Raw genomic sequence first — 27,781 nt, 5'->3', positions numbered from 1 at the left:
AGGGTGCCAATACAGGAAGGTGCAAGGCAAATGGGCGCTCAGCGAAGTTCCCAGTGGTCCAACTGATGAGCATGATCTCGGGATGTTGGGAGGGATAAAGGGAAGGTTGTAGGTCTGGGTATTTTGTGAGCTGACTGTGCATCTGAACGTATGGGTGGGACCCTCTGCTGTGTGCAAGCCGGCTTGCATGTATCTAGCACACAGAGGAGCTCAATAAATGTTAAATCAGTGCTCAAATGAGTGAATCAGTTTTTGGAGAGATTATTGTATGTCAAACAACCTGCTAGCACTATTCAAAAATAACCTCCAATCCTCATAACAACCCTGTCAAACAGGTATTATGACCCCCATTTGACAGACCAGTAAAGCTGAGGCTCAGAGAGGGGAAGTCCCTTGCCCATATTCAAACCTTGGTCTTTATAATTCCAGAAGTCAACCACAGAAGGGGCCAGATCTAATTTCCATCCTTCCACTCATGCATCCATCTGCCAAGGATTCACTAAGCACCTACAGTGCAGCGCAACGACCTAGTACAACAACCGCTCTAAATGACATAGAGTAGGCGGACCGCTTCCAGGAAAACCAGCTGGGCGGCTGGACTGTAGGTACCAAAAGGGTGGGGTTTCTGGCGCGCACCTTCCGGGAATGTAGCTGCCTAGGCCTCAAGGCTATGGCTTTGGCTGAGGAGGCACCGCTAGATCAAAGTTGTAGCGCGGTTTAGAGAGTGGATACTATGAATATTGGCCTATAGGGGGCGCGTTTCCGAAGCTAGAAGCATGTCCTGGAGACCCTCCGCGCGCAGACTGGCCATCAGTACGCAGGCGCAGAAGACCCAAGGAGCGGTTTAATATCTTGCGGAGGGATAATTTGAGAGGAGGAGGCGTGGTTCAATCTAATTACCTCTCATTGATTTGCCTCTGTCTCTGAGGGCGTGGCCTCGGTGCCCCCTTCTCGGAATAAGGGCCTGCGGAATCTAGTTCTCTCTCGGCTTCGGAGGCGTAGCTTAGGGCGGGCCCTTGAGCCACCCCTCAACGATTGGCCGCCTCACCCAGAGGGCGTGGCCCAGCGAGCTGTCTATCCTCAGTGCGGTCACTTCCTGTGGAGTTTCCCCAGCCCAGGGAGGAGGGGGAAGAGGACGAGGGGGAGGAGGGCGGTCGTCCGGGGTTAGGTTGGGGGGGCGGTTTGGTCCGTTCTGGGCGGGGGATGACTCACAGCCCATCCCATCTCCCCGACGCCGCCCGCCCGCGCAGAGCTCGCTCCATGGCTTAGCGGAGGAGGCGGTGGCGAGCGGGGGAGGGGGACTCTTATTTTGTTAGGGGGACCGGGCCGAGGCCCGACCGGCCTGGCAGGGCTCGCCCGGGGCCGGGCGTCATGTCTCATGCGGCCGAGCCAGCTCGGGACGGCGTAGAGGCCAGCGCGGAGGGCCCTCGAGCCGTGTTCGTGCTGTTGGAGGAGCGCAGGCCGGCCGACTCGGCCCAGCTGCTCAGGTGCGGGACCGCCTGGGACCGGTAGTGCTAACTGGGATTCCCGGGGGCCTTATCTGGGGGCAGCGGGGGCCCAGGACTGTGATTGGAGGCCCCGGCCTAGTCTTGGAGGACGTCTGAGCGCCTGACTTGGGGGGGCACCTAAGGAATCTGGCGGTGGCTTGCTTGGACTGAGGCTTAAAGGAGTCGTGGAAGTGCAGTAAGGGAGGCCTAGTTCAGATTTGGCGGGGGCCCTTGACTCGGTCTCGAGGGGCTGATTCTGTTGTGTCCAAAAACTAGTCTAGGGTAGCTGAACTTCAGGGACTGAGACTCTGACTAGAGGCTGAATTTGGGGTCTTTGAGTCAGATATGAGGGGAATGAATTTGAGGGGGCACTCTGTAGGTGAGGCACTGATTTTTAAGGGACTTTTTCCCTCAGAGAAGGCGTCCTGGGAGATAGAAGTGCTGTCTTGGGAGCTTGGTGACTCCCAGTGGCTGGTTGCTGGAGGCTGTGTTTGGGGATAAAATGACTCTGGAGGGATTTGGGGGTATCTCGGATATACTGCGTGGGACCAGCCTTGTGAGTGTGTGTGAGTGAACAAGAAAAGCAACATTCATCAAGACTTGATCAGAATAATCCCTTCGCCTGCCCACCCATCCAGCTGGGTAGTGGAAAAGCCCTCTTCCCACACCCCATAGGGGCTTGAATGGGAAACAGTCAGACAGACAGGCAATGGAGATGGTGCTACCTCTTAGCCCAGAGAAGGCCTCAGACCTTATTTGGGAACCCAGAGGAGGGTCTTGTTCTTGTTGCCACCTGCCCTAGCCTCTCAGCCAGCTCCTTTCACCCCCTACACACACACAGACACAGAGGTGTTTTTTTTTTTTATCTCACCTTCCCAGTCTGTCTCTCAGGCCCTGGAGGCAATCTTGAATCTGACCCTAGAGCTGGAATGAGCACCAATTGCACCATCCCTGCCTGGGTGGGTCCTCTCTGACCTCTTAGCCTCACTTCCATCAGTGGGCCTGGAAGCCCCAGCCTTCTCTGTCCATACCCTGCTCATTCCAGTGCCCACCTCTTCCAACTTCTGTGCAATGGAAGTGTGAGCATGGGAGGGGGCTTCGCCTACTTTCTGCCTGGGATTGTGCTGAGCTCAGCGGCTCCCCAGCTTCCTCTTCCCGACTTCCTGGGGTGGTTTTAGGGCCCCGTCTGTGAGTGAGGAAAGGGAGGAAGACAGATTCTTGGGGAGGGGCAATTCAACGACAATCTCAGGATTCTAAATCTTTGACTAAATTCAAGGATGCATATCTATCTGCCTGCATGTTAATGTCCCCTACACACTAGGGTCTTGCAGCCAGCATGGAGGGTTGAGCAGGAGCCTTTCAATATATGAATTTACCATCTCCTGATGCCTTTATAGCAACCTAGATCATCACAGTAGTGGCGATAGTTGAAAGGGACTGGTGTACATGGCTTCTTAGTTTGTGTGTCAGTGGGTGTTGGTATTGGAGGTGTGTTTGTGTTTTGATCTATCGAAAAAACTGGAGAGTGCTGGGTAAGCTCCTCTGACCAAGAAAAGAATGTTCCTATAAAGCAGATCATCCACCCAAATTCTCCCTCTTGTCAATCCAGATTGTTGGACTGAGGGGAGCCTTTGTTATTTCCATCTTGTTTTTGGATGCGTGTTCACATCCCACAAACTCTGGCTGGGGCAGGGTTGGTGGCCGGGAGCTCTTTTGGGAAGTAGTGGATCCTTCAGTAAAGTGAATCAGCTACCCCAGTTCTCTTTGTGATGCATTCAGTTTGTGTTACAATGGACTGTTCTGCGGAGGGAAGCCCCTACCGTGCAGTATGCCTGTGGACCTATGTGGTCTCACATTCAGCAGCCAGGAAAACAATGGGGGGTGTGGGGGCTGGGAGAACTCTGAATGCAAAGTCAGGAATCCCACAAAGTGAATTGTCATTCCTCAATTCTTCGTTTCTATTCTCCTGAAACCCAGGTTGTACACCCAGGTGATTGTTAGATCGAGGATCTGGGGTTCACGCTTATTATTTTTAATCTTAAGGAACTATGGGTAACACGGAGCAAAAGAGAGTGGAGAGGGGAGAAGACATGGGAATTCATGGTGGTGGTTTCAGCAAAGTGGCTGAATGTGAGGGATACACTCTATTCTCCTCTCTCCTGGTGTATGCTTCTCTTCTCTTCTTTTCTCTTCTGTCTCTGTCTCTTGTCTCTCTCAGGGGAATGACGTCTCCATACAATCACTGACCGTCACCCTGCCTTCCCCCCACCCTCAGCCTGAACTCTTTGCTTCCGGAATCCGGGATTGTTGCTGACATCGAATTAGAAAACGTCCTTGATCCTGACAGCTTCTACGAGCTCAAAAGCCAGCCCCTATCGCTACGCTCAAGGTATGTCTCCTCTCTCTGACTCCCCTCCCAATTCCTCAGGCCCCTCCATCCCCTCTTGACGGGCAGAGGCCCTCAGTGCCAGCCCAACCCATTCTCTCATCAGCCTGAATTTTTCAGATAGTAAAATTAAGAGCCAGAAAGAGCATGTGGAAAGCAGGAGGCCAAGCTAGGATTCTAGTATCTCAGACAAAATCTCCCCTGCTTCCTCCCCCACCTGCACATCCATTCATAGATAAAAATTGCAGCGTGCCTGGAGTTCCCAGACACAGGGTGTGGCCTGCTCAGGCCCAGCCCCCAAGTAGGCGGAGCCGTTCCCATAACCCCTGGTCACCCTCCCCCCAACTCAACAAATTCACCCACTCCCAGCACTTGAAGAACCCCTGCTGGTCTCTTCTTTCCCCCAAGCTTGAAAGTCTAAATGTGCTGAGTCATGGGCCTAGGCTCTAAGAGAGGGGAGGGGACCTGGAAGAGGGGCAGGAAGGGAGGATTGTGAAATCTCTGAGATTTTCAAGACTGACTAGCTCCTGGGACCAGAGGCCCAGGCAGGGGAGGAAGAAGGGCCTGCGGTTGCCCATATAGCCTGATGCCCACCCCCAGGAGCTCAGGGAGCATCTCCAGCCCCAAATTGAGCTTAATGAGCCCTCTGTGTCCGTATCTACTCCCACAACCTCAATTCTGTTTCCTTCTGCTCTCCTGTAAATAGCTCGCAGAGCTGAACAATGGTATCTCCGCTTGATATATGAACAGGCCCAAATCCAGGCTTCACCATAAGGACTGCAGGCTAAAGTTCCCCCACCAGACTGTGACCCCTGAGGGTTGTGACCAGGTCTGGTTCCTTTATCTCCCCTCCACATTGTGGCTTCTGAAGGCAGAGAACAGGCCAGGTTCCTATGTCTGCTTCATCGCACTGTGACTCCTTAGGCTTGGGCCGAGACTTTTAGCTTACCTGTGGCCCCGTATTTCCCATTCCACAGCCTCCCAATATCACTGCAGGCCACCCCAGCCACCCCAGCTACACTCTCTGCATCACCTTCTGCAGGGGGCTCCAGGACCCCTGCCATGTCGTCGTCTTCTTCATCGCGGGTCTTGCTGCGGCAGCAGCTAATGCGGGCCCAGGCCCAGGAGCAGGAGAGGCGTGAGCGTCGGGAACAGGCTGCAGCCTCTCCCTTCCCTAGTCCTGCACCTGCCTCTCCTGCCATCTCTGTGGTCGGCGTCTCTGCTGGGGGCCACACATTGGGTCGTCCTCCCCCTGCTCAGGTGCCCAGGGAGGTGCTCAAGGTAAGGTGACATCCAGAGGCCCTGGGAGGGGCTCCTGGTGACTGAGGATTGGTCCTGGTGGCTTTGGGACGAGGTCCTAGGGGCTCTAAGGAAGGTCTCAGGTACTGTTAAAAGGGGGCTGTGCTAGTATCCCATTGTGTTTAGGGTTTCCAAGGCGTTCTTGTGGAGTTGTGAGGGGTTCTTGTGGGTCATAGGATGTCTTGGTGGATCATGGAGGCTCATGAGTGCCCTGAGTGGGCCCTGGAGTCTGTGAAGTGGCTTTGTAGGAAGCACTTCACATATGGTTATGCATTAGGAATTCTTTGGCCATTGGAGTGTCTTGGGAAGCCATGTATAGTTCCCATGTCTGTTAGGTGGGGTCACCAGTTTTGCGGGGGGCCTCTTGGGGACTGTGACAGGGTGCTCCAGAAACTGTGAAGGATTCTGCCACCCATGGGTGCTTTAAAACCAATGGGTAGATCTTGAGGGCTGTGAAGGATCTCTGAGAAAGGGAGTTTGGGTCCTAGGGGAGACTTTAATCAGTATTTGGGTGTGGGAGAGGGTTCTCAGATTCTGGGCCTGGTTTGCCATCTTGAGCCTAGGAACAGATGACTTCTGAGGGGCAAGCTGGGGCTCAGGGTCACCCCTCTGAGCCCTGTTCTGCCTTGTTCCCTCCCATCCTGTCTCCCCCACATTCCACAGGTACAGACCCATCTGGAGAACCCGACGCGCTATCACCTGCAGCAGGCGCGCCGGCAGCAGGTGAAGCAGTACCTGTCCACCACACTTGGGCCCAAGCTGGCGTCCCAGGCCCTCACCCCACCACCGGGGGCTGCTAGTGCCCAGCCACTTCCCGCCCCTGAGGCTGCCCATGCTACTGGCCCCACTGGCAGTGCTCCCAACAGCCCCATGGCACTGCTTACCATCGGGTCTAGCTCAGAGAAGGAGGTGAGTGGCTGCAGACGACCCTCCCATGCTCCCCCTGCCCCAGCTTCTTCTAAGGCTCTTCCATATTTCTTCTCCCAGATTGATGATGTCATCGATGAGATCATCAGCCTGGAGTCCAGTTACAACGATGAGATGCTCAGCTATCTGCCTGGAGGCACCACGGGGCTGCAGCTCCCCAGCACGGTGAGGCCCTGAGATGGGAGGTTGGTCTAAAAATTAGTGCATCTGTCTATCACTGAGGGATATCTTATATACACCCGGGCAGGCTAGCTGTGTACATAAGAGACTGTCACCTTGGATTGTACTGAGATAGAGATAGAGGCTGTATGTTGAGAATGGGGCACACCAGTGCCCTGGGGCCATGTTGCACTACATGGAGAGGTGAACCTTGTAGATTTTGATATCTACACGGTGGGGACTTCATGGAGCTATTAGGGCATACCGAAGCACTGAAGCTTCACTGTGGGAGGGACCAAGAGGTGGGACTCTTGTAGCATTTTGTTTGTTTGTTTGTTTGGAGTATAAGACAGGTTTCTTTTTATTAAGTTTTCCTAAACTTGTCTCACGTTTACTGAATGTTTTTCTTTGTGTAAGAACGTAACCTGGAGCTTTAAAAACCAATTTGGACAATGCAACCTGGATAAATGCTTGTCTGCACACAAGTCATCGATTACCATTCTCTGGCCTGGCCGCCATGTAAATCCAATTGGTCTTAAAGCCTATCTAAACAGAGAGCAAGCAGACCACATCATCTTATTTCTAGTTTAAACTTTAAACCTCAAATTCACCCCTATCCCAAGACCCACACCCTCCCCCACACACAAAAGAAACTTTTTAGAAGAAATGGCCATTAAGAACTGAGTCAGTTGCATAAGAATTGGCTTAATCCTGCAGCCAGCACTCCAAAGTAGCTCTTGGCTTCACAGCAGGCCAGCTGGAACTCTTGAAGCAGGACAGGTAGAGAATGGATAGAGGATGCTCTAAGAACAGGGCCAAGTCCTGGTGCTGCGAGGCTTCCACACATGCTTACACTCCAACATAAATACACTTCCACCTTCCTCCCCTAAGTGATGTTTCTCTATAGCACTTTCGAGCTTGTAACTCTCTAAATTTTTTAGTGCAGAGATGGACAGAAACTTATTCTAAACATGCAAGGTATAATCTTAATTCTAACAACATAGGCCAAAATTAACAGAGAAGCTCTCTGTTATACAGATTATCTTGTAGCGTTTTGAATGTACCAGGACATTCAGGTCATGAAGACACACGCAGACCATGAAGTGATTGGAACATAATATGCCAAAGGTGTCCAAATTTGATGTGGTTGGACCTTGAAGTGACTAGAACATACCACATCTCTTAAAGTGAACTGTGCCGAGAGGCTGGGTCCTTGTAAAGACTTGATAAAACTTTCTAGAGCAGGAGATACACCAATGAATTTTAACATTCTGGTTCTGAACATTCCAAGAGTCTCATAACTCGTTTTGGGACATACCAAGTGCCTATAGCTTTACTTCTTTCCAACTTATCAAGAGGATAGAAGCACATGTAAAAATGGTACCAATTTATCAGGATTTTTCATTGATTTGGGCACAGCTAGAGATTGGATGGATCCAGCAGTCTAGTGGGGGTTTCAGGAGATGAAAACTCATCAAGAGGTGGGACTGATTACTTATGGATTAGTTCATTGCCCTAGGGTGTATCCAGGAGAGTGTGAAAGAGAAAAAAAAAAACTAGGCTGACATAAAAACAGTGCTTGTTGAGTAGTTGGACGAGAAATCCTGAGAGATCGGAATGTGCAAGAGGGTGCCAGATCAGAACTTCGGTGCATGGCAGCCGGAGACTATATGCAACGCAGTCACAGCAAAAGACTGGAGATTGGGCTGGAGCTCTCCGAAAGGCCAGATTTTGGGTGGAATGTTGCCATGACAATTTCCCAAGGTCTGAGAAGACTGGGTTGGAGTGTTCCAAGAATGCTGAGTTGGAATGTAGCTCTAGGAGGGGCTGAAATGTTGCATTGGAGCTGACAAAGACCTGAGAAGGGTGGTTTTCTGGTACTTCTCAGAGCCAGTGCCGGGGTTTGGGAGAGGGGCTTCAGAAGTCACTGGGGGATTCGAGGGGCTGTGGGGACACGATGAGCAGGCCAGGCAGGCTCTAGTCCCCCAGCAAAGCAGGGTAGGTCCCCTTGACCCTGTCTTCCCTGTTGAGTGGCTGTGTGAAATTCCCTTGAAGGAGAAGGAAGGGTTTCCATGCTGGGCCAGCCAATCCTTGCATGAGGGGGCCCATCTTTGGGGTGTGTGGAGGGTCAGGAACCTGGTCGAAGAAGGGGCCAAGCCTGGGGTCTGTTTCCAACCATCATTTTTCTGCTCTCCCTGCCTGCAGCTGCCTGTGTCAGGGAATCTGCTTGATGTGTACAGTAGTCAGGGCGTGGCCACGCCAGCCATCACTGTCAGCAACTCCTGTCCAGCTGAGCTGCCGAATATCAAACGGGAGATCTCTGGTAAGGGCTAGGGTCTTGGCCCCGTGCAATTATCATATACCCCAGGGTGAGCCCCATATCTACCAGGTCTGGGGGTCAGGCCTGATTCTAAGGGAAGAGGGTTTAAACAGACAGAAATGGGGGCTGTTTGCCATCTTTGTCCATATGGCCCGTGGTCCTGCTTTCACTCCACTCCCTCTCCTCTTGGGTTTAACAAGTGGCCTGTCACCATGGCTTCTTTAAAAACTGTAAAAATGGTGGCACTTCCCTTGCCTGCGCCCACCAAAGCCTACCCCAGTGGCTGCACATGCTGCCCACCGTCGTCTGTCATCTTTCCCAGGCCCAGAGGCCCTGACCACCTCCTGCACTCTCTTCCAGAGACAGAGGCCAAGGCCCTTTTGAAGGAACGGCAGAAGAAAGACAATCACAACCTGAGTGAGTGAGAGCGCGTGCTCCTGCCCACGTGCTGTGCAGCCCAGCCTCACTCTGCGCCCGGCCTTCCTTGGGGGCCTCTCCCTGCAGCAGCCTCCCAATTCCCCAGTTTCTCCTCTTCGCTTCTCAGCCTATTGACGACCCTTTCCCACTTTCTCTTTCTCTCCCCCGCCTTCAAAGTTGAACGTCGCAGGCGATTCAACATTAACGACAGGATCAAGGAGTTGGGCACCCTCATCCCCAAGTCCAGTGACCCGTGAGTCTGGGCCAGGAGCCCCAGGCCGGTGGAAGGTGGGGTGGGGGCCCCACTCCCTGAAAGTCATTCCCGGGTGGGCCCGCCCTAAGTGGGAACCACCTAGGCAGTCCTGCTCCTTTGCCCCTTTCTCACCCAGCTTTCCTCACCCTGAGCAGGGTGGCAGCCCCTCACCGTGTTCCCATCTAAAATGTTAGGTGCATGACATTATGGTCCATGACATTATGGTCCACGTCATCTGCCCCCCTGTACGACATAGACAGTTTTCCGCTTATTTAGTACCTCCTTTATTTACTCAAAAAATGTATTGAGCTGCTTTTGCTTTGTGCCAGGTACCATGCTAGGCCCTGAGGATACCAGAGGGAACAAAATGCACAAAAATCCCTGACCTCATGGAACTGATGTTTTAGTGGGGGCAGACAGACAGCAAAGAAGATAAATATGTAAACTCCGGTGGTTATGATGAGTGTTGTGGAGAGGAATCAAGAACGGAGGGAAGATGGGATATTGGGGAGGGTCACAGTTTGGGGTGAGGAGGGTGGGGACAGGGCAGGCCTCAACTGATGAGGAGATACTTGAATAAAGAGCCTAAAGAGGTGAGGCAGGAACCATCTGGGTGTCTGAGAGAAGAGTGTTCAAGGTGGAGGGCAGAGCTGGGATGGAGGCCCTGAGGTGGGAATGATTTTCCATGTTCTAGGAGCATTGAGAAGCCAGTGTGGCTGCAGTGAGATGAATCAGATGGGCATGGGTAAGAGGAGCAGTATGGGATCAGGTCAGAGAGGGCTTTCTGGGTTCGGGGTGTGATGGGGCATCACTGGAAGGTTCCAGGCAGGTGGTTTTCATCCGAGCATTCCGTACCCTTGATGTCCCTCTGCCTCAAGTTGTAGGCATGTGGCGGGGTGCTCCATCTACCTGGTGCAATCGCCCCCTTCAGCTCCCGAGAGACTCCATGTGCAGCATTCCCTTCTTTCCTCCCCCTTGGGCCCCACAGGGAGATGCGCTGGAACAAGGGCACCATCCTGAAAGCCTCTGTGGATTACATCCGCAAGTTGCAGAAGGAGCAACAGCGCTCCAAAGACCTGGAGAGCCGGCAGCGATCCCTGGAGCAAGCCAACCGCAGCCTGCAGCTCCGAATTCAGGTCTGGAAGGAGAAGGCGGTGGCAGGGGTGAGGGGGGCTTCCTGGAGGCAGAGGCAGAGGGAGAACAGGCTAGGATTTCTCCTTCTGGCATATTTGGGGGATCCCCAGGCTTCCTGACTCACACGATGATGGTGATGTTAAGTAGTAATCATAACGTTAGCAAGAATAATAGTGAATATTGGTTAACGGACACAGTGTTTTATCTTGTGCCATGCACTATGACAAGAGCCTTATCTCCGTTTACTAAGTTAATCCTCACAACAATCCTGTGAGACAGGGACCATTATTATACCCACTTTCTAGGTTGGGACTCTGAGGCTCAGAGACGGTAAGCAACTTGCCTGAAGTTACGCAACTAGTGAATGGCAGAGGCTGAATTCGAACCCAGGCAGCCTACCCTTTTAACTGTTATATCCTCTGCCTCTGAGGGACTCTGAACTCCATCTTATCCCACCCCCACCACCCACCCCCCTACGTTTTGCAGGAGCTAGAACTGCAGGCCCAGATCCATGGTCTGCCAGTGCCTCCCACCCCAGGGCTGCTCTCACTGGCCACAACTTCAGCCTCTGACAGTCTCAAGCCAGAGCAGCTGGATGTTGAAGAGGAGGGCAGGCCAGGCACAGCAACATTTCATGCAGCGGGGGGACCTGCCCAGAGTACTCCCCATCAGCAGCCCCCAGCGCCACCCTCAGATGCCCTTCTGGACCTGCACTTTCCCAGCGACCACCTGGGGGATCTGGGGGACCCCTTCCACCTGGGGCTGGAGGACATTCTGATGGAGGAGGAGGAGGGGGTGGTGGGGGGACTGTCAGGGGGCGCCCTGTCCCCACTGCGGGCTGCCTCCGATCCCCTGCTTTCTTCAGTATCCCCTGCAGTCTCCAAGGCCAGCAGTCGCCGCAGCAGCTTCAGCATGGAGGAGGAGTCCTGATCAGGCCTCACCCCTCCCCTGGGACTTCCCCACCCAGGAAAGGAGGACATGTCAGGATGAGGCCCCGCCTTTTCCCCCACCTTTTCATGAGATTGCCCTGCCCAGGTGTACTGGGGGAAGAGGAGACTGATGAGGCCCCACCCCTATAACCAGGCAAGGAGGAGGAATCAGATGAGGCCCCACCCCTTCCCCACAGGACAGGCCAATGCAGGTATTTCAGACATGGAGAAGGTAGGGGCATCAGGGCCTGTCTCTTGCAGAACGCAGCCTCACCCCTGCTCCGTGGGACCCGCCCTTGCCCAGGTGAGGGAAGGAGACGGGATGAGGTAAGCCCCTGGCCCCTAGGGACTGTCCTAGCCATGTTTCCTGGGATAAAGAGTGTCAGGATACTGCTCCATTCCCTCTCTTGGAACCAACAGTCTAGTCTATCCTGGCAAGGAAGAGGAGTCAAAATGGAGGTCCCACCCTGGGGGTTTAAGCGCTGCCCCTTCCCCATGAACCCTGCCCTGCGCAGGCAAGGAACAGAAGTGAGGATGAGAGCCAACCCCTTTACCTGGGAACTCAGTCCTGGCCTTCTAGCAATGGAGGAGTCAGGCCCCGCCCTTTCCCTGTAGGAACAGCCCGGCGCAGGTATTTCAGTGGAGGAGTCAGTAAGATCAGGCAACTCTGTGGAGATCACAGCCCTCGTCTCTTAGCAACATCCCATCCAATCATTCCACACTGCAGGGAGGAGTGGTACTTAAGCTCCCCCGCCTTAACCTGGGACCATTGTGACTTAACCTAGGAGAGCTCTTAGCCGACCTGGCCCTTGAAGAAGGGGGCAGATCTTGAAATCTTGTGGGTTGACATTCCAGACCTAGATCAGGAGTGAGTGAGAGTTAGACCCCCACACTTGGGCAGAGTTATACCTCCTTCCTTGAAGGGTAGATTGGGGAGGTGATGGAGATAAGGGGGTACTGGGTCCATGTTCCCAGAGCCAGCACCCCAGTACTCTTTTTCAACATGTAGAGGAACAAGATAAAGGAAGGGGCCTTTCCAGGGAGTTCCCCAGCCCAGGAACAAGTAGAAGCCTGTCTCACCAAGGCAGAGGCTTAGGGGGAGGATTGCAAAAACATATATACACCCTCTTTATCAGATTTTTTTACTGACCCCCTACTCAGAAGCTAGGTCACCCCCAACCTCTGGCCTCCACCTTGTTCTCCATTTGGAGAAATCTTCCCCATTTCAGAGTTATCAAGAGACACTCCCTGCCCATCCCCATCCCTCCTACCCCATACACCCAAGGTTGTCAGCTTTGGATTGTTGGGGCCGAGCCCCGAGGAGGGTGTACTAAGGGGTCTGTAGGTTTGTGATTAAGATAATAAATGCTAGGCGTGTTTGATGCGCTTTTAACTTTGGCAAAGAGTCTCCTGTCCTTGCTTTTTGTCTGTGCAATGAGCATGGCTCATGAGGTTCTTGGAAGAAACAGATTTGAGTGGGATGGGTACAAGGATTTAGATAGAGGGGCTGGAGAAAACAGTGTACAAACAAAAGCAATCAGTCCTTGACTATCTGCTAGGCAGCCTCCTAACTGTTTTACCCAATTTATTATTCTAAGGAATATTCATCAAGAAAGTACTGATTCTTACTCCTATTTCACGTTTGAAGAAACACGAATAGAGCAGGGTTTAAGTAACTATCTGACGATATACAGCTGGTAAATGGATGAAGCGCTAAATGGTAAAGTTAGGTAAGTGAGGGCTCCGGTTTGAACAATGTCATTGAGGACAGATGGGCCAATGAAGATTTTCGTGCAAGTTCACTTTTTTTTTTTTTTTTTCGGTACGCGGGCCTCTCACTGTTGTGGCCTCTCCCGTTGCGGAGCACAGGCTCCAGACGCGCAGGCTCAACGGCCATGGCTCACGGGCCTAGCCGCTCCGCGGCATGTGGGATCTTCCCGGACCGGGGCACGAACCCGTGTCCCCTGCATCCGCAGGCGGACTCTCAACCACTGCGCCACCAGGGAAGCCCGCAAGTTCACTTTTGAAGCTGATAAGGAAGTATATGAGGATATCTCCTGGCAGACAGTAGAGTTATTCCAGATGGTGGAAATGGCAAAGACAAAAACCGTAAAGGTAGAGGAACAAGCAAACAACTCGGTTTTGGAACAGGTGTTGACATTTGTGGGGAATTTAAATGGAAGTGAACAGACACAAGTATCTTAGGCTGGGGAAAAAATATTCCTGGAATTTCTCAACTGAACTGACTCCCAGGACAGGTATCAGGCCTGGTCCTGTGTCACCCCCATCAGGCTGTGACCACCACACTTGCTGCCTGCCCCTTTCTAGCCTAACATACTGTGAGCCCTAGGGCCTGGTTGCTGAACCTCTACCACCAGACTGGTGGCTCCCTGATAGCTTTATTTTTTTTCTCCTCAAATTGGATATATTCTCTTGATTTTACAAAGATAACATGTAATACCCAGAAGTGTTTTTTTTTAACTTTGTATTCTGAAATAATTTTAGATTTACAGAAGTGTGGCAAAGACAGTAGAGAGTTCTCATACCTGTTATCCAGCTCCCCCTAATGTTAACAGCTTGAATAACCATGGCACATTTATTAAGGCTAAGAAAATCACATCGGCACAGTACTAGGAACTCCAGACTTTATTTGGATTTCACTGGTGTTTCCATGAATGTCTTTTTTCTGTTCTAAGATCCAAATAAGGATACTCTGTTTGTTATCTCTTTCTGTGTAACGAATTACCACAATCTTAGTGGCTAAAAAATCATGCATTCATTATCTCCCAATTTTTGCAGGTCAGGCAGCCAGGCTGGCTTAGCTGGCTCCTCTACTCCAGTGGCTCTCAAGAAGGTACAATCAGGGGAGGTGTGGACAGGACTGAGGACTCATCTGAAAGCCAGACTGGGGAAGAATCTGCTCCATACTTGCACTCACATGCAACTGTTTGGGGCAGTTCTCAGTTTTCTGCAGCCTGTTAAACAGAGGGCCTCAGTTCCTTGCTGGCTGTCAGCTGGAGGTGCACTCAGTCATTACCATGTGTGCCTTTCCTTCCATGAGGCAGCTCACAGCATATGTACTTTGCTTCATCAAAGTCAGCAATAGAAGAGTCTGCTAGCAAAACAGAAGTTACTATCTCTTGTAATCTAATCATGGAAGTGACATACCCTCACCATTGAGGCATTCTGTTGGTTATAAGCAAGTTACTCACGGGAGAGGATTACACAAGATCATGAATAGCCGTAGGACCACTGGGGGGGACATCTTAGAAGCTCCCTCCCACATTGGGTTGGGCTGTCATCTTCTTGGTCTCCTCGGACAGTTTCTGTCTGCCCATTGAGAAGGCCTAGACATTGTGCTATTCCAGAAGCAACAAGCACATCTAGTACCTACATCTTGGTTTCTAAATGCCATTCTCCAATGAAAGGAACCAGGGCTCCTTGGAGAAATGGCTGATTTTAAGGCCGGGGAAGGGAAACACATGATGAGCCTGGAGCACTGTGTGGTACCAGAAAGTAAGGAAGAATCTAAACAAAAAAAGATGGGAGTGTGTCATAAAGATGCAGGAGCCAACCTGAAAGAACTCCCAATAACCAAATATGGAGCAATTTGAGCAACAAAAAAATGATAGTGCTGTATTGTAGTCCAAAAACTAAATATCCATGATTCCATGCTTATATATATCAGTGATATAATTGGGTAAGTAAATAAATGCTGGAGATGGGACAACTCTTGCTTGCATTAGAATTCCAAATAATAAATATAGAAGGAATGAGATAAATAGAAAATTACCATTAGAATACCACAGTAATACTGGGGAGTGGATCCACAGCTAAACGCTAAATGTTAAAATTAGTGAGCAGAAGAGATAAACCCACGCACATATGATCACCTTATTTTTGATAAAGGGGGTGAGAATATACAACGGAGAAAAGACAGCCTCTTCAATAAGTGGTGCTGGGAAAAGTGGACAGCTACATGTAAAAGAATGAAATTAGAACACTCCCTAACACCATACACAAAAATAAACTCCAAATGGATTAAAGACCTAAGTGTAAGGCCAGACACTATAAACCTTTTAGAGGAAAACATATGCAGAACACTCTGACATAAATCACAGCAAGATCCTTTTTGACCCACCTCCTAGAGAAATGGGAATAAAACCAAAAATAAACAAATGGGACCTAATGAAACTTAAAAGCTTTTGCACAGCAAAGGAAACCATAAACAAGACCAAAAGACAACCCTCAGAATGGGAGAAAATATTTGTAAATGAAGCAACTGACAAAGGATTAATCTCCAAAATTTACAAGCAGCTCATGCAGCTCGATATCCAAAAAACAAACAACCCAATCCAAAAATGGGCAGAAGACCTAAATAGACATTTCTCCAAAGAAGATATACAGATGGCCAACAAACACATGAAAGGATGCTCAACATCACTAATCATTAGAGGAATGCAAATCAAAACTACAATGAGGTATCACCTCACACAAGTCAGAATGGCCATCATCAAAAAATCTAGAAACAATAAATGCTGGAGGGGGTGTGGAGAAAAGGGAACCCTCTTGCACTGTTGGTGGGAGTATAAATTGATAACAGCCACTATGGAGAACAGTATGGAGGTTCCTTAGAAAACTAAAAATAGAACTACAATATGACTCAGCAATCCCACTACTGGGCCTATACCCTGAGAAAACCATAATTCAAAAAGAGTCATGTACCACAATTTTCATTGCAGCTCTGTTTACAATAGGCAGGGCATGGAGGCAACCTAAGTGCCCATCGACAGATGAATGGATAAAGAAGATGTGGCACATATATACAATGGAATATTACTCAGCCATAAAAGGAAACGAAATTGAGTTATTTGTAGTGAGGTGGATGGACCTAGAGTCTGTCATACAGAGTGAAATAAGTCAGAAAGGGAAAGACAAATACCGTATGCTAACACATATATATGGAATTTAAGAAAAAAAAATGTCATGAAGAACCTAGGGGTAAGACGGGAATAAAGACACAGACCTACTAGAGCATGGACTTGAGGATATGGGGAGGGGGAAGGGTAAGCTGTGACAAAGTGAGAGAGTGGCATGGACATGTATGCACTACCAAGTGTAAAAGAGATAGCTAGTGGGAAGCAGCCGCATAGCACAGGGAGGTCAGCTCGGTGCTTTGTGACCACCTAGAGGGGTGGGATATGGAGGGTGGGAGGGAGACCAAGAGGGAGGAGATATGGGGATATATGTATGTATGTATATATATATATGTGTGTATATATATATATATATGATTCACTTTGCTGTAAAGCAGACACTAACACACCATTGTAAAGCAATTATACTCCAATAAAAATGTTAAAATAAAAATAAAATAAAGTTAGTGGGCAAAACTTTAAGGTGAGCACACAGTAAGCCTAGACTGTACTTTCTTTCTGCCTGGGTCAGTTTCAGGAGCCCCTTGGAGGGAAGTGGAGCCTAGGAAGAGAATAGCAATATAACTGAGCTGGGTGGGAGAGATCAGATTTCGGGACTTCGGTCTAGCAGGCATGGTATTGGAGAAAAAAGAGCTTTGTAGAGGCAGACTTCCAGAAGTCACCAAAGGCATTGCTTTAGGTCTTTGGCCAAATTCTAGGCTGTGCAGCCTTAGAATGAGACACTGCGAGGCCAAGCAGAGATCAGTCCTGGGCTAATGTGAACTGAATCGATGCTTGCACAATTCTGGGAGACCTGGGGATTTTGACCAGCCTGAGTGCAGAATCTTCACCCAATACCCCACTGAGAAACAGACACTCCAGAAAGACCATGCCTTAAGAGCAGGCTACTTCAGCCCTAGAGTAAGGGTTACTGTAGATCTTCTCCAAAATATCCTAAAAACATGCTTCAAATGGATCAAGCTGAATTGTAACATAAAATGTGTATAGCTATAGCATACATAACCATAACACAAAGGACAGGATTTGGGAAATGAAACTATACTTTTGCAAGGTTTTTCCATCTCATATGAGATGGTAAAATATTAACTTTGAGTCAACTGGGATAAATTAAGGATGCATTTTGTAATCACCAGGGCAACTGCTAAAGAAAATAATGAAAACAGGTACAGATGAAAAGCCAATAGAAGAATCACAATGGAATATTAAAATATATTTGGTTAACTCAAAAGAAGATGGGAAAGGAGGAACAGAGGATCAGAAACCAGAAGGAACAAATAGAAAACATATTATAACCAGATAGAGCTTAATCTGACCATATCAATAATTCCATAATATGTAAATGGACTAAAAGCTCCCATTAAAGGCAAGGATTTTTTAAAATTAATTAATTTATTTATTTTTGGCTGTGCTGTACAGCTTGTGGGATCTTAGTTCCCCAACCGAGGATTGAACCCGTGCCCTCAGCAGTGAAAGCACAGAGTCCTAACCACTGGACTGCCAGGGAATTCCCTAAAGGCAAGAATTTTAAGGCCAGAAAAATAAAAAGCAGGACTTAACCAGAGCTAGGATTAGGGACAAGCAGGTGAGGCACTTGTCTTGAGTGCCAAATGTAAAGGGGTGCTTCCCTGGTGGCACAGTGGTTAAGAACCTGCCTGCCAATGCAGGGGACATGGGTTCGAGCCCTGGTCCAGGGAGATCCCACACGCCGCGGAGCAACTAAGCCCTTGCTACACAACTACTGAAGCCCACGTGCCTACAGCCCGTGCTCTGCAGCAAGAGAAGCCACCACAGTGAGAAGCCCGTGGACTGCAACAAAGACCCAAAACAGCCAAAAATGAAATAAATAAATTTATTTTAAAAAGAAAAGAAATAAAATGTATGGCCAGCAATAGCACAAATATTGGGAAGGGAGAAATGGAAATACACTGTTACAAGTTTCTTATACTATACATGAAATAGTACACTATCATTGGACAGCATATTGTAAAAAAAAAAGTTAAAGATGAATAAATAATGAGTTAAAATAAGTTAAACCCTAAAACTATTACTAAAGTAAGACAAAGAGTTACAACTAATAAATCAACATAGGAGCTAAAATGGTATTATAGAAAACACTCAATAAATACATGAGAAGGCCAAAAAAGAGGAAACAAAGAACAGATAGGACAAATAGAAAGCAAATAGTAAGATGGTAGATTTAAACCCAACTATGTCAATAATCTAATAACAGAGATTCAAAATAAATGAAGGAGAAACTGATAGGATTGCAAGAAGTAGACAAATCCATGAATCAAGTCAGAGATTTCAGCACTCCTCTCTCAATAAATGGTAGAACAATCAGTCAGAAAATCAGTAACGATGTAGGAGACTGAATCAGAACCAATTTGACCTGACTGATATTTATAGACGATTCCATCAACAAATGCAGAATACACATTCTTTTCAGGTGTACATAGAATATTTACCAAGATAGACCATATTCTGAGCCATAAAGCAAGTTTTAAGAAATTTAAAAGGATTCAAGTCATACTGTGTTCTCTGACCACAATGGATTTTAATTAGAAAGTAATAAGAAAAGTAGATCTACAAAGTCCCCAAATATTTGCAAACTAAATAATACATTTCTAAATAACCCATGGGTCAAAGAGGAAATCAAAAGGGAAATTATAAAGAGAATTTTAAGAAGAAATTATAAAATGATCTGAAAAAAATGAAAACATATCGGAATTTATGTGATGCAGCTAAAGCAATACTTAAAGGAAAATTTATAGTACCAAAATGCTTATACTAAACAAGAAAGATCTAAAATCAAATACCCCAACTTCCACCTTAAGGAAAAAGAAAAATAAGAGAAAAATAAGCAAAAGAAACAAAATAATAAGGATGAGAGTGGAAATCAATGACATAGAAGACAGAAAAACAATAAAGAAAACTAATGAAACCAATATTACTGAGAAGATCGGTAAAATTGATAAACTTCTAGCCAGATTGATCAGGATAGAAAGGGAGAAGATACAAATGATCAGTATCAGGAGTGAGAAATGTGACACCATCACAGGTTCTACATATATTAAAAGGATAATAGGGAATACTTGTACACCAACATTCATAGCATTATTCACAATAGCTGAAAGGTGGAAACAACCCAAGTGTCCATCAACAGATGAATGAATAAATAAAATATGTTATATACATATAATGGATTATTATTCAGCCATAAAAATGAATGAAATTCTGATACATGCTGCAACATGGGTGAACCTTGAGGACACTCTGCTAAGCAAAATTAGCCAGAAATAAAAGAACATATACTGTATGATTCCATTTTTATGAAGTCTCTAGAATAGGCAAATTCCCAGAGACAGAAAGTAGAATAGAGGTTACTAGGGGTTGGGGGTTGGGGGAGAATGGGAAGTTCATGCTTAATAGGTACAGAGTTTCTGTTTTGGATGATGAAAAACTTCTAGAAATACACAATGGTGATGGTTACATAACACTGTGAATGTATTCGGTGCTACTGAATTGAACACTTAAAAATGGTTAAAATGGTAAATTCTGTTATGCATATTTTACCACAATTTTAAAAAGAGAATAATAGAATATTATGAGCATATTTATGACAATAATTCTGGCAACAAATTTCATGAAAGACACAAAATACCAATGCCTACTCAGGAAGAAACAGAAAACTTGAATAACCTTGTATCTATTAAAGAAATTGAATATGTAATAAAACATCTTCCCACAAGGAAAAGTCCAGGCCCAGATGGCTTCCTTGGGGAATTCTACCAAATACTTGAGGAAGAAATAATATCAGTTCTACACAAACTCTCCCAGAAGATTTAAGAGGAGGGGATACTTCCCAACTCATTCTATGATACTAGCATTACACTGATACTAAACCAAAGAACATTGTATAAGAAAACCATATGGAAGCATTCTTCACAAACAGAGGTGCAAAAGTTTTAATCATTTTGGTAGATCTAATCCAATTGTATATACAAAAGATAATACATCAAAACAAAGTTGAATTTACCCCATGCAAGAAAAAACATGTGATTATCTCAAAGATGCAGAAAAAGTATTTGACAAAATCCACCATCCATTCCTGGCTTAAAAAAAAAAAAAAGAAAGAAAGAAACAACAAAAAAACTCTCAGAAAACTAGAAATAAAAGGTAATATCTCCTCAACATAATGAAGAGCATTTATGAAAAAATTTACAATAACATCAAACTTAATGGTGAAAGACTGAATGCCTTTCCCCCTAAGATCAGGAAAAAAGCAAGGATGTCTACTCTCAGCCCTTCAGTTCAACGTTGTACTAGAGGTTCTATCCAGTGCAATAAGGCAAGAAAGAAATAAAAGGCATGAAGATTGGCAAGAAAGAAATGAAGCTGTCTTTATTCGGAGATGACATGATCATCTGTGTAGAAAATCGTATGAAGTCTACAAAAAAGCTACTAGAGCTAATAAGTGACTTTAGCAAGACTGCAGGATACAAGATCAATATACTACATTTAACTGTATTTCTAGATACTAGCAATGACCCATAGAAAATTGAAATTTTAAAATACCATTCATAATAGAGTCAAAAATATGAAAGTACACGCCCAAGACCTGTATGCACAGTATAGGTCTCAGCAGTACAAAACTTTGCTGAGAGAAGTTAAAGATCTAAATAAATGGAGAGATACACATGTTCCCAGATCAAAAGACTCAATATTATTAAGACATCAGTTCTCCCAAGATTGATATATAGATTCAATACAATCCCAGCAAGGTTTTTTTCCTTTTTTCTCCCTTCCTTTCTTTCTTCCTTCCTTTCTTTCTCTCTCTCCCTCTTCCTTCCTTCCTTTCCTTCCTTCTTTCCTTCCTTCCTTCCTTCCTTTCTTTCCTTCTTTCTTTTCTCTCTCTCTCTTCCTTCCTTCCTTCTTTCCTTCCTCCCTCCATCCCTTCTTTCCTTCCTTCCTTCCTTCCTTTCTTTCTTTCTAGACTTGACAAGTAGATTCTAAAATTCATATGGAAATGTAAAGGACCAAAACAACTTTGAAAACCAAGAACAAATTTGGAGGACTTGCACTTCCTGACGTCAAGACTTACTGTAAAGCTATAATAATTAGGATATTGTGGCATTGGTATCACGACAGCCAAATGGGGGGGAGGAATTGGATGAAGGTGGTCAAAAGGCACAAGCTTTCAGTTATAAGATAAATAAGTACTAAGATAAATAAGTACTAGGGATGTAACGTACAACATGATGACCATAGTTAACACTGCTGTATGATATACTTGAAAATTGTTAAGAGAGTAGATTCTTTTTTTTAATTTTATTTATTTATTTTTGGCTGCATTGTGTCTTCATTGCTGCGCAGGGACTTTCTCTAGTTGCGGCGAGCAGGGGCTACTCTTCGTTGCGGTGTGCGGGCTTCTCATTGCGGTGGCTTCTCTTGTTGCGGAGCACGGGCTCTAGGCACATGGGCTTCAGGAGTTGTAGAACGTGGGCTCAGTAGTTGTGGCTCGCGGGCTCTAGAGCTCAGGTTCAGTAGTTGTGGTGCCCGTGCTTAGTTGCTCCGCGGCATGTGGGATCTTCCTGGACCAGGGCTCGAACGCGTGTCCCCTGCATTGGCAGGCAGATTCTTAACCACTGCGCCCCCAGGGAAGTCCCAAAGAGAGTAGATTTTAAGTGTTCTCATCACAGGGAAAAAAATCATTTCTTTTGTATCTATATGAGATGTGGGTGGTAACTAAACTCCCTGTGGTAATCATTCCATAATGTATGTAAGTCAAATCACTAAGCTGCATACCTTAAACTTATACAGTGTTGTATGTCAATTATATCTCAATAAAACTGGGGGCGGGGCTTCCCTGGTGGCACAGTGGTAAAGAGTCTGCCTCCTGCCGATGCAGGGGACACAGGTTCGTGCCCCGGTCCGGGAAGATCCCACATGCCGCGGAGCGGCTGGGCCCGTGAGCCATGGTCGCTGAGCCCGCGCGTCCAGAGTCTGTGATCTGCAACGGGAGAGGCCGCAACAGTGAGAGGCCCCCGTACCGCCACAAAAAAAAAAAAAAAAAAAAAAAAATGGGGGCGGGGGAGACAACCAAATATGTCAATGAAGGAGAATAGAAACTCCAGAAATAGACCCACACGGGCTTCCCTGGTGGCGCAGTGGTTGAGAGTCCGCCTGCCAATGCAGGGGACGCGGGTTCGTGCCCCGGTCCGGGAAAATCCCACATGCCGCGGAGCGGCTGGGCCCGTGAGCCATGGCTGCTGAGCCTGCGCGTTCGGAGCCTGTGCTCCGCAACGGGAGAGGCCACTGTTGTGGGAGGCCCGCGTACCGCAAAAAAAACAAAACAGAAATAGACCCACACATATATGGTCAATTGACATAAGTGAGAGAGTGGCACGGACATATATACACTACCAAACGTAAAATAGATAGCTGGTGGGAAGCAGCTGCATCGCACAGGGAGATCAGCTCGGTGCTTTGTGACCACCTGGAGGGGTGGGATAGGGAGGGTGGGAGGGAGGGAGACACAAGAGGGAAGAGATATGGGAACATATGTTTATGTATAACTGATTCACTTTGTTATAAAGCAGAAACTAACACACTATTGTAAAGCAATTATACTCCAATAAAGATGTTAAAAAATAAAATAATAATAATAAAAAATCCCATAGATCTTTACAGCACACACACACACAAATGCATCTTAATGTATGAAAAACTTTAAAAATCAACCAGGAGGTCAGGGAATCCCAGTATGGAATGGAGGCTGTGACAATATAATCTAACTTTATTATAAACATATGACATAATGTTGCTGAAGAGCATGGGGAGAAGGTATGCTGATCTAAGTAACCTTGGAAAATGGTATTTTGACTGGAAACTCCAAGGCTAAAGACAAAGGGAACCATAGAAAAGCACTTAACTCCACTTTGGTAAAGTTGTTTCCCACAGGAGTACAGGTTAACAATTCTGATATTGCTATACATATACACTGGGATCAAACAATTAAGTAAATGGGTGGTGGATGGCTGGAGCTGGGCTTCTCACTGTTGGAATGGAAGGCTACAGATGAGCAAGAAGGGGAGGCTAGAATGTACTACGTGGTACTGGAATATCAGTATGAATTTGTGTTTATCTTAAAATATATAGATGGGGGCTTCCCTAGTGGCACAGTGGTTAAGAATCTGACTGCCAATGCAAGGGACATGGGTCTGAGCCCTGGCCCAGGAAGATCCCACATGCTGCGGAGCAGCTAAGGCCATGTGCCACAACTACTGAGCCTGCGCTCTAGAGCCTGCAGGCCACAACTACTGAGCCCACGTGCCACAACTACTGAAGTCTGCGTGCCTAGAGCCTGTGCTCCGCGACAAGAGAAGCCACTGCAATGAGAAGCCCACGTGCCGCAACCAAGAGTAGCCCCTGCTCGCAGCAACTAGAGAAAGCCCGTGCGCAGCAATGAAGACCCAACCCAGCCCAAAATAAAAACAAACAAATACATAAATAAATTTATTTTAAAAATATATAGAGAGACATGAATAGATACAGAAATAATTATAGATATGTGTGTATACATGGGTTAGCATGCATACATCGATTTTCTAGCTCCTAGGATCATAAACATGGTCAAAAGACAACTGAAAAAGTGGGACAATATATATGCAACATGTATTGCAATATAGTGTTAATATCTCCAATATACAAAGAACTCTTGAAAATTAAGGGGAAAAAAGTCCAAAAAGCCACTAGAAAAAATGGGCAAAAGATGTGGGCGATTCACAGATTAAAAAAGGATATTAAAATGGCCTTAACTTATATGAAAAGCGTAATTTCACTCATAATTAGAGAAAAACAAATTAAAACTACACCAAGAGAATGGATAAACAAATTGTGGTATATCCACAGTATGGAATTCTACTTATCAATAAAAAGGAGAAAATACTGGTACACACAACTTGGATGAATCTCAGAAGCATTATGCTGAGTGAAAGATGCTAGACACAAGAGTATATATTGTCTAATTCCATTTGTATGAAACCCTACAAAAACACATATAATCTACAGTGACAGAAAGCCAATCAGTGGTTGCCTAAGATGGAGTGGAGGGTTGGGATGGGTCACTAAGGAACCTTTTGGGGATAATGGAATTTTTCCATATATTGATTGCGGTGGTGGTTACATCTTTGTATGTGTTTGTCAAAACTCATTGAATTGTACCCTCAAAATAGGTAGAGGGGTATACAGATAGAGAATATATCTCAATAAAGTTCATACGTTGAAAAAGGAAAAAAAAAAAAAAAAGAGCCCTGGCTGAAACCATTTTCCCACAGCAGGCAGATCATTTGGTCTGATGAAAATGAGCGGGGAAAAAAAACTACAATGAAATACCATTTCTTTGTTCTGAGATTGGAGAAAATTTAAAAATACAACAACACAGGCTATTGGCTAGTCTGTGGGGACACAGGCACTCAAACACGTCGATAGTGGGAATGAACTTGGAACAGCCCTTTTGGGAGGGAATTCGGGAGTATCAACTAAATCCAGATATTCACTTTTTGATGCAGCAATCCCAGTTCTATGAATTTACCCTGACGATACACCTCAGATAATAAAAAAATACCTATAGATACAAGGTTATTCTTTTTGGCATTGTTTATAATTGCAAGATATTGGAAACCACCTACATGGGCAAACATAGAAGAGTGGCTAAATTATGATACATCTACAAAATGGGGTACTATGTACCTGAGACCGAGAGAGGGAGAAAGAAGATATTATCAAATGAAAAATGCAAAGTGTAAAAGAATAGTTATAGGATGTTACCCTTAATGTAGGATAAATAAGATAATATACATGTATGTGTCAGGGCAGAAAAATTTTTCCTTCTACCCTTCTAGGTTCTTTGCTGGTTTAATAATTAAATTGACATAAGACAGATTAAGAGGAGAAAAACTAATTTCGTATGTACAGGATACCCATAAAAATATGAGACCCAAAGGTAGTTAGGCAATTGAAGCTTATATGCCATCCTGAGCTAAGGAATGGAATAGGGGCTTCAAAGGGGTTTCAAATGGGAGGAGGGCAATTCACAGGATGATGAGAAGAGCAGATGTTTGGTAGTCAAATGTTTGCCCTGCCATGTGGGTAAGTCTTTCAGATAAAAAGTTATCTCTGATATAGCTCTCTTTCTGGGCCAGACCCCTATCTAAATTCTTCTAAGCAGTTAAAAGAGAGGTAAACGTTTTTCTTGAGTGTGCTGGGTCTTGATTGTTTTCAGCTTAAAATAAGCCACACGCCAAAGTGGAACATTTTGTAGACATTTCTTCAAAGAAGACATACAGATGGCCAACAGGTACATGAAAAGATGCTCAATATAGCTAATTATTAGAGAAATGCAAATCAAAGCGGCATGTTTTGGTGTGGCATTTCTGCTCCCCTTCATATGTGTTCATTTGTGCGAAAAGAAACAGAAAAGATAAACCAGAAATTAAATAGATTAGTTTACCTCAACAAGGGGATGGAGGGGAGGGCAAAATGGAATTCAAACGAAAACAAAGGAACCTAACAATATTTCAAATGAATCGTGCAGCCTCATGGGGGGTGGTGGGAAGAGGGAGAACTAACCCAAGTAATTTTTTAAATTAATTAATTAATTAATTTTATTTATTTATTTTTGGCTGCGTTGGGTCTTCATTGCTGCGCACAGGCTTTCTCTAGTTGCAGTGAGCGGGGGCTACTCTTCGTTGCGGTGCGCGGGCTTCTCATTGCAGTGGCTTCTCTTGTTGCGGAGCACGGGCTCTAGGCACGCAGGCTTCAGTAGTTGTGGCACTCAGGCTCAGTAGTTGTGGCTCTCGGGGTCTAGAGCTCAGGCTCAGTAGTTGTGGCTCTCAGTGTCTAGAGCTCAGGCTCAGTAGTTGTGGCGCACGGGCTTAGATGCTCCGTGGCATGTGGGATCTTCCCAGAGCAGGGGTCGAACCCATGTCCCCTGCATTGGCAGGCGGATTCTTAACCACTGCGACACCAGGGAAGTTCCCCAAGTAATTTTTAAACACAGTATTTTGACTACCATCAGATTAAAAACAAAAAGGAACTGCATCAAATATTGAAGCTACAATAGGCTTGTTAAACACAGTATTTTGACTACAGACCACCAGGAACCTGAAGACAAAAGAAGCTGTAAAAAAGTATTGACCTGTAGTTGGTAGATTTGTTTTTCACAGTCTTGTGGGTTAGCAATTCTGGAGTTAATGTGTATTATATGATTACACAAATAAGTAAATTTATTGTGGATATTGGGAGCTAGGTTTCTTTCTGTTTGAGAAGGGATTTACAAATATGAAAAGTGAGGAAACTAGAATGAATCTTGTGTTGTTGTGTTGAAATGGAAGGTATTAGTAGTGTACTTATGTTTTTAAAGTATATATACCTATAGCAAAATATATAAATATAGATGTGTGTTTACATGGATTAGACTATATACATGTATTTTCTAGCTCTGTACACTGAGAGGGCCTAGAAACAATTACACCCTAGTAGCAATGAATACTTTCTCAACTGGGGCTGAAAAGGAATAATGTTGAGTCTGGAGCATCTTGTAATGCCAGAAAGGAAGTGCATTAAAAAAAAATGATGGTGGGGCTTCCCTGGTGGCGCAGTGGTTGAGAATCTGCCTGCTAATGCAGGCGACACGGGTTCGAGCCCTGGTCTGGGAAGATCCCACATGACGCGGAGCAACTAGCCCTGTGAGCCACAACTACTGAGCCTGCGCGTCTGGAGCCTGTGCTCCGCAACAAGAGAGGCCGCGATAGTGAGAGGCACGCGTACCGCGATGAAGAGTGGCCCCCGCTTGCCACAACTAGAGAAAGCCCTCGCACAGAAACGAAGACCCTACACAGCCCTAAATAAATAAATAAATAAATAAAGTTACTCAGCCTCTCTGAGCCTCTGACAGCACCTACCTGTTGAGGTGGTTATAAGGGTTAAAAGGTGATACTTCAGGCAAAGGGTTCAGCACAGTAAGCGCCAGCTCTTGTTATTATCGTTCCTGAGCCCTCCTCTGTGCTGAACACGTGGCTGGGTGCTTTGCAGGAATCATCTCTAATCATCTTTAATCGTCCCATTATAAAAAAAAAAAATAGGGGCTTCCCTGGTGGCGCAGTGGTTGAGAGTCTGCCTGCCGATGCAGGGGACGCGGGTTCGTGCCCCGGTCCGGGAAGATCCCACATGCCGCGGAGCGGCTGGGCCCATGAGCCATGGCCGCTGAGCCATGGCCGCTGAGCCTGCGCGTCCGGAGCCTGTGCTCCGCAACGGGAGAGGCCACAGCAGTGAGAGGCCCGCGTACCACAAAAAAAAAAAAAAAAAATGATGGGGTCATGTCAAAGGGACACAAAAGTCAGCTTGAAGGAGCTCTCACTGGCCAAATCTGGGACAATTTGAGCGTCAAAGGAAATAATGATAGTGATTGATTATCATGTATTGAATAAAATAAGAACACGAGTCTGTACAGATATAAACACATAAATGGGGA

General features: G+C 46.4%; 1 protein-coding gene across 3 annotated transcripts; it reads left to right on the top strand.

The window, feature by feature from the left end:
• The first annotated feature begins 1,166 nt into the window (after positions 1-1,166).
• On the top strand, positions 1,167-12,711 carry TFE3 (transcription factor binding to IGHM enhancer 3). 3 transcript variants are annotated; one of them, XM_032620120.1, is made up of 10 exons: positions 1,167-1,487; positions 3,763-3,876; positions 4,916-5,154; positions 5,836-6,081; positions 6,160-6,264; positions 8,464-8,581; positions 8,939-8,995; positions 9,173-9,248; positions 10,237-10,384; positions 10,869-12,711. In XM_032620120.1, the coding sequence occupies exons 3-10, from the start codon at positions 4,936-4,938 to the stop codon at positions 11,310-11,312; spliced, it is 1,413 nt and encodes a 470-aa protein (XP_032476011.1). In that variant the 5' UTR covers positions 1,167-1,487; positions 3,763-3,876; positions 4,916-4,935; the 3' UTR covers positions 11,313-12,711. The 3 variants fall into 3 exon arrangements, with proteins under 3 accessions (XP_032476011.1, XP_032476009.1, XP_032476010.1); XM_032620118.1 differs by having other exon boundaries at positions 4,851-5,154; XM_032620119.1 differs by having other exon boundaries at positions 3,706-3,876; positions 4,851-5,154.
• Positions 12,712-27,781: the final 15,070 nt, after the last annotated feature.

Source organism: Phocoena sinus, chromosome X (assembly GCF_008692025.1).
Source record: "Phocoena sinus isolate mPhoSin1 chromosome X, mPhoSin1.pri, whole genome shotgun sequence".
NCBI lineage: Eukaryota > Metazoa > Chordata > Mammalia > Artiodactyla > Phocoenidae > Phocoena > Phocoena sinus.
The sequence above is the reverse complement of the archived record's forward strand: the minus strand, read 5'-3'. Positions and strand labels throughout refer to the sequence as shown.

What these genes read in the sequence shown, in the direction of transcription:
- TFE3 (XM_032620118.1), top strand. Translation starts at nt 1,372, where the DNA reads ATGTCTCATGCGGCCGAGCCAGCTCGGGACGGCGTAGAGGCCAGCGCG. An exon ending in CCCCTATCGCTACGCTCAAG is followed by an intron (nt 3,877 to 4,850) that starts GTATGTCTCCTC and finishes CCCATTCCACAG; the next exon opens with CCTCCCAATATCACTGCAGG. An exon ending in GCCTGCAGCTCCGAATTCAG is followed by an intron (nt 10,385 to 10,868) that starts GTCTGGAAGGAG and finishes TACGTTTTGCAG; the next exon opens with GAGCTAGAACTGCAGGCCCA.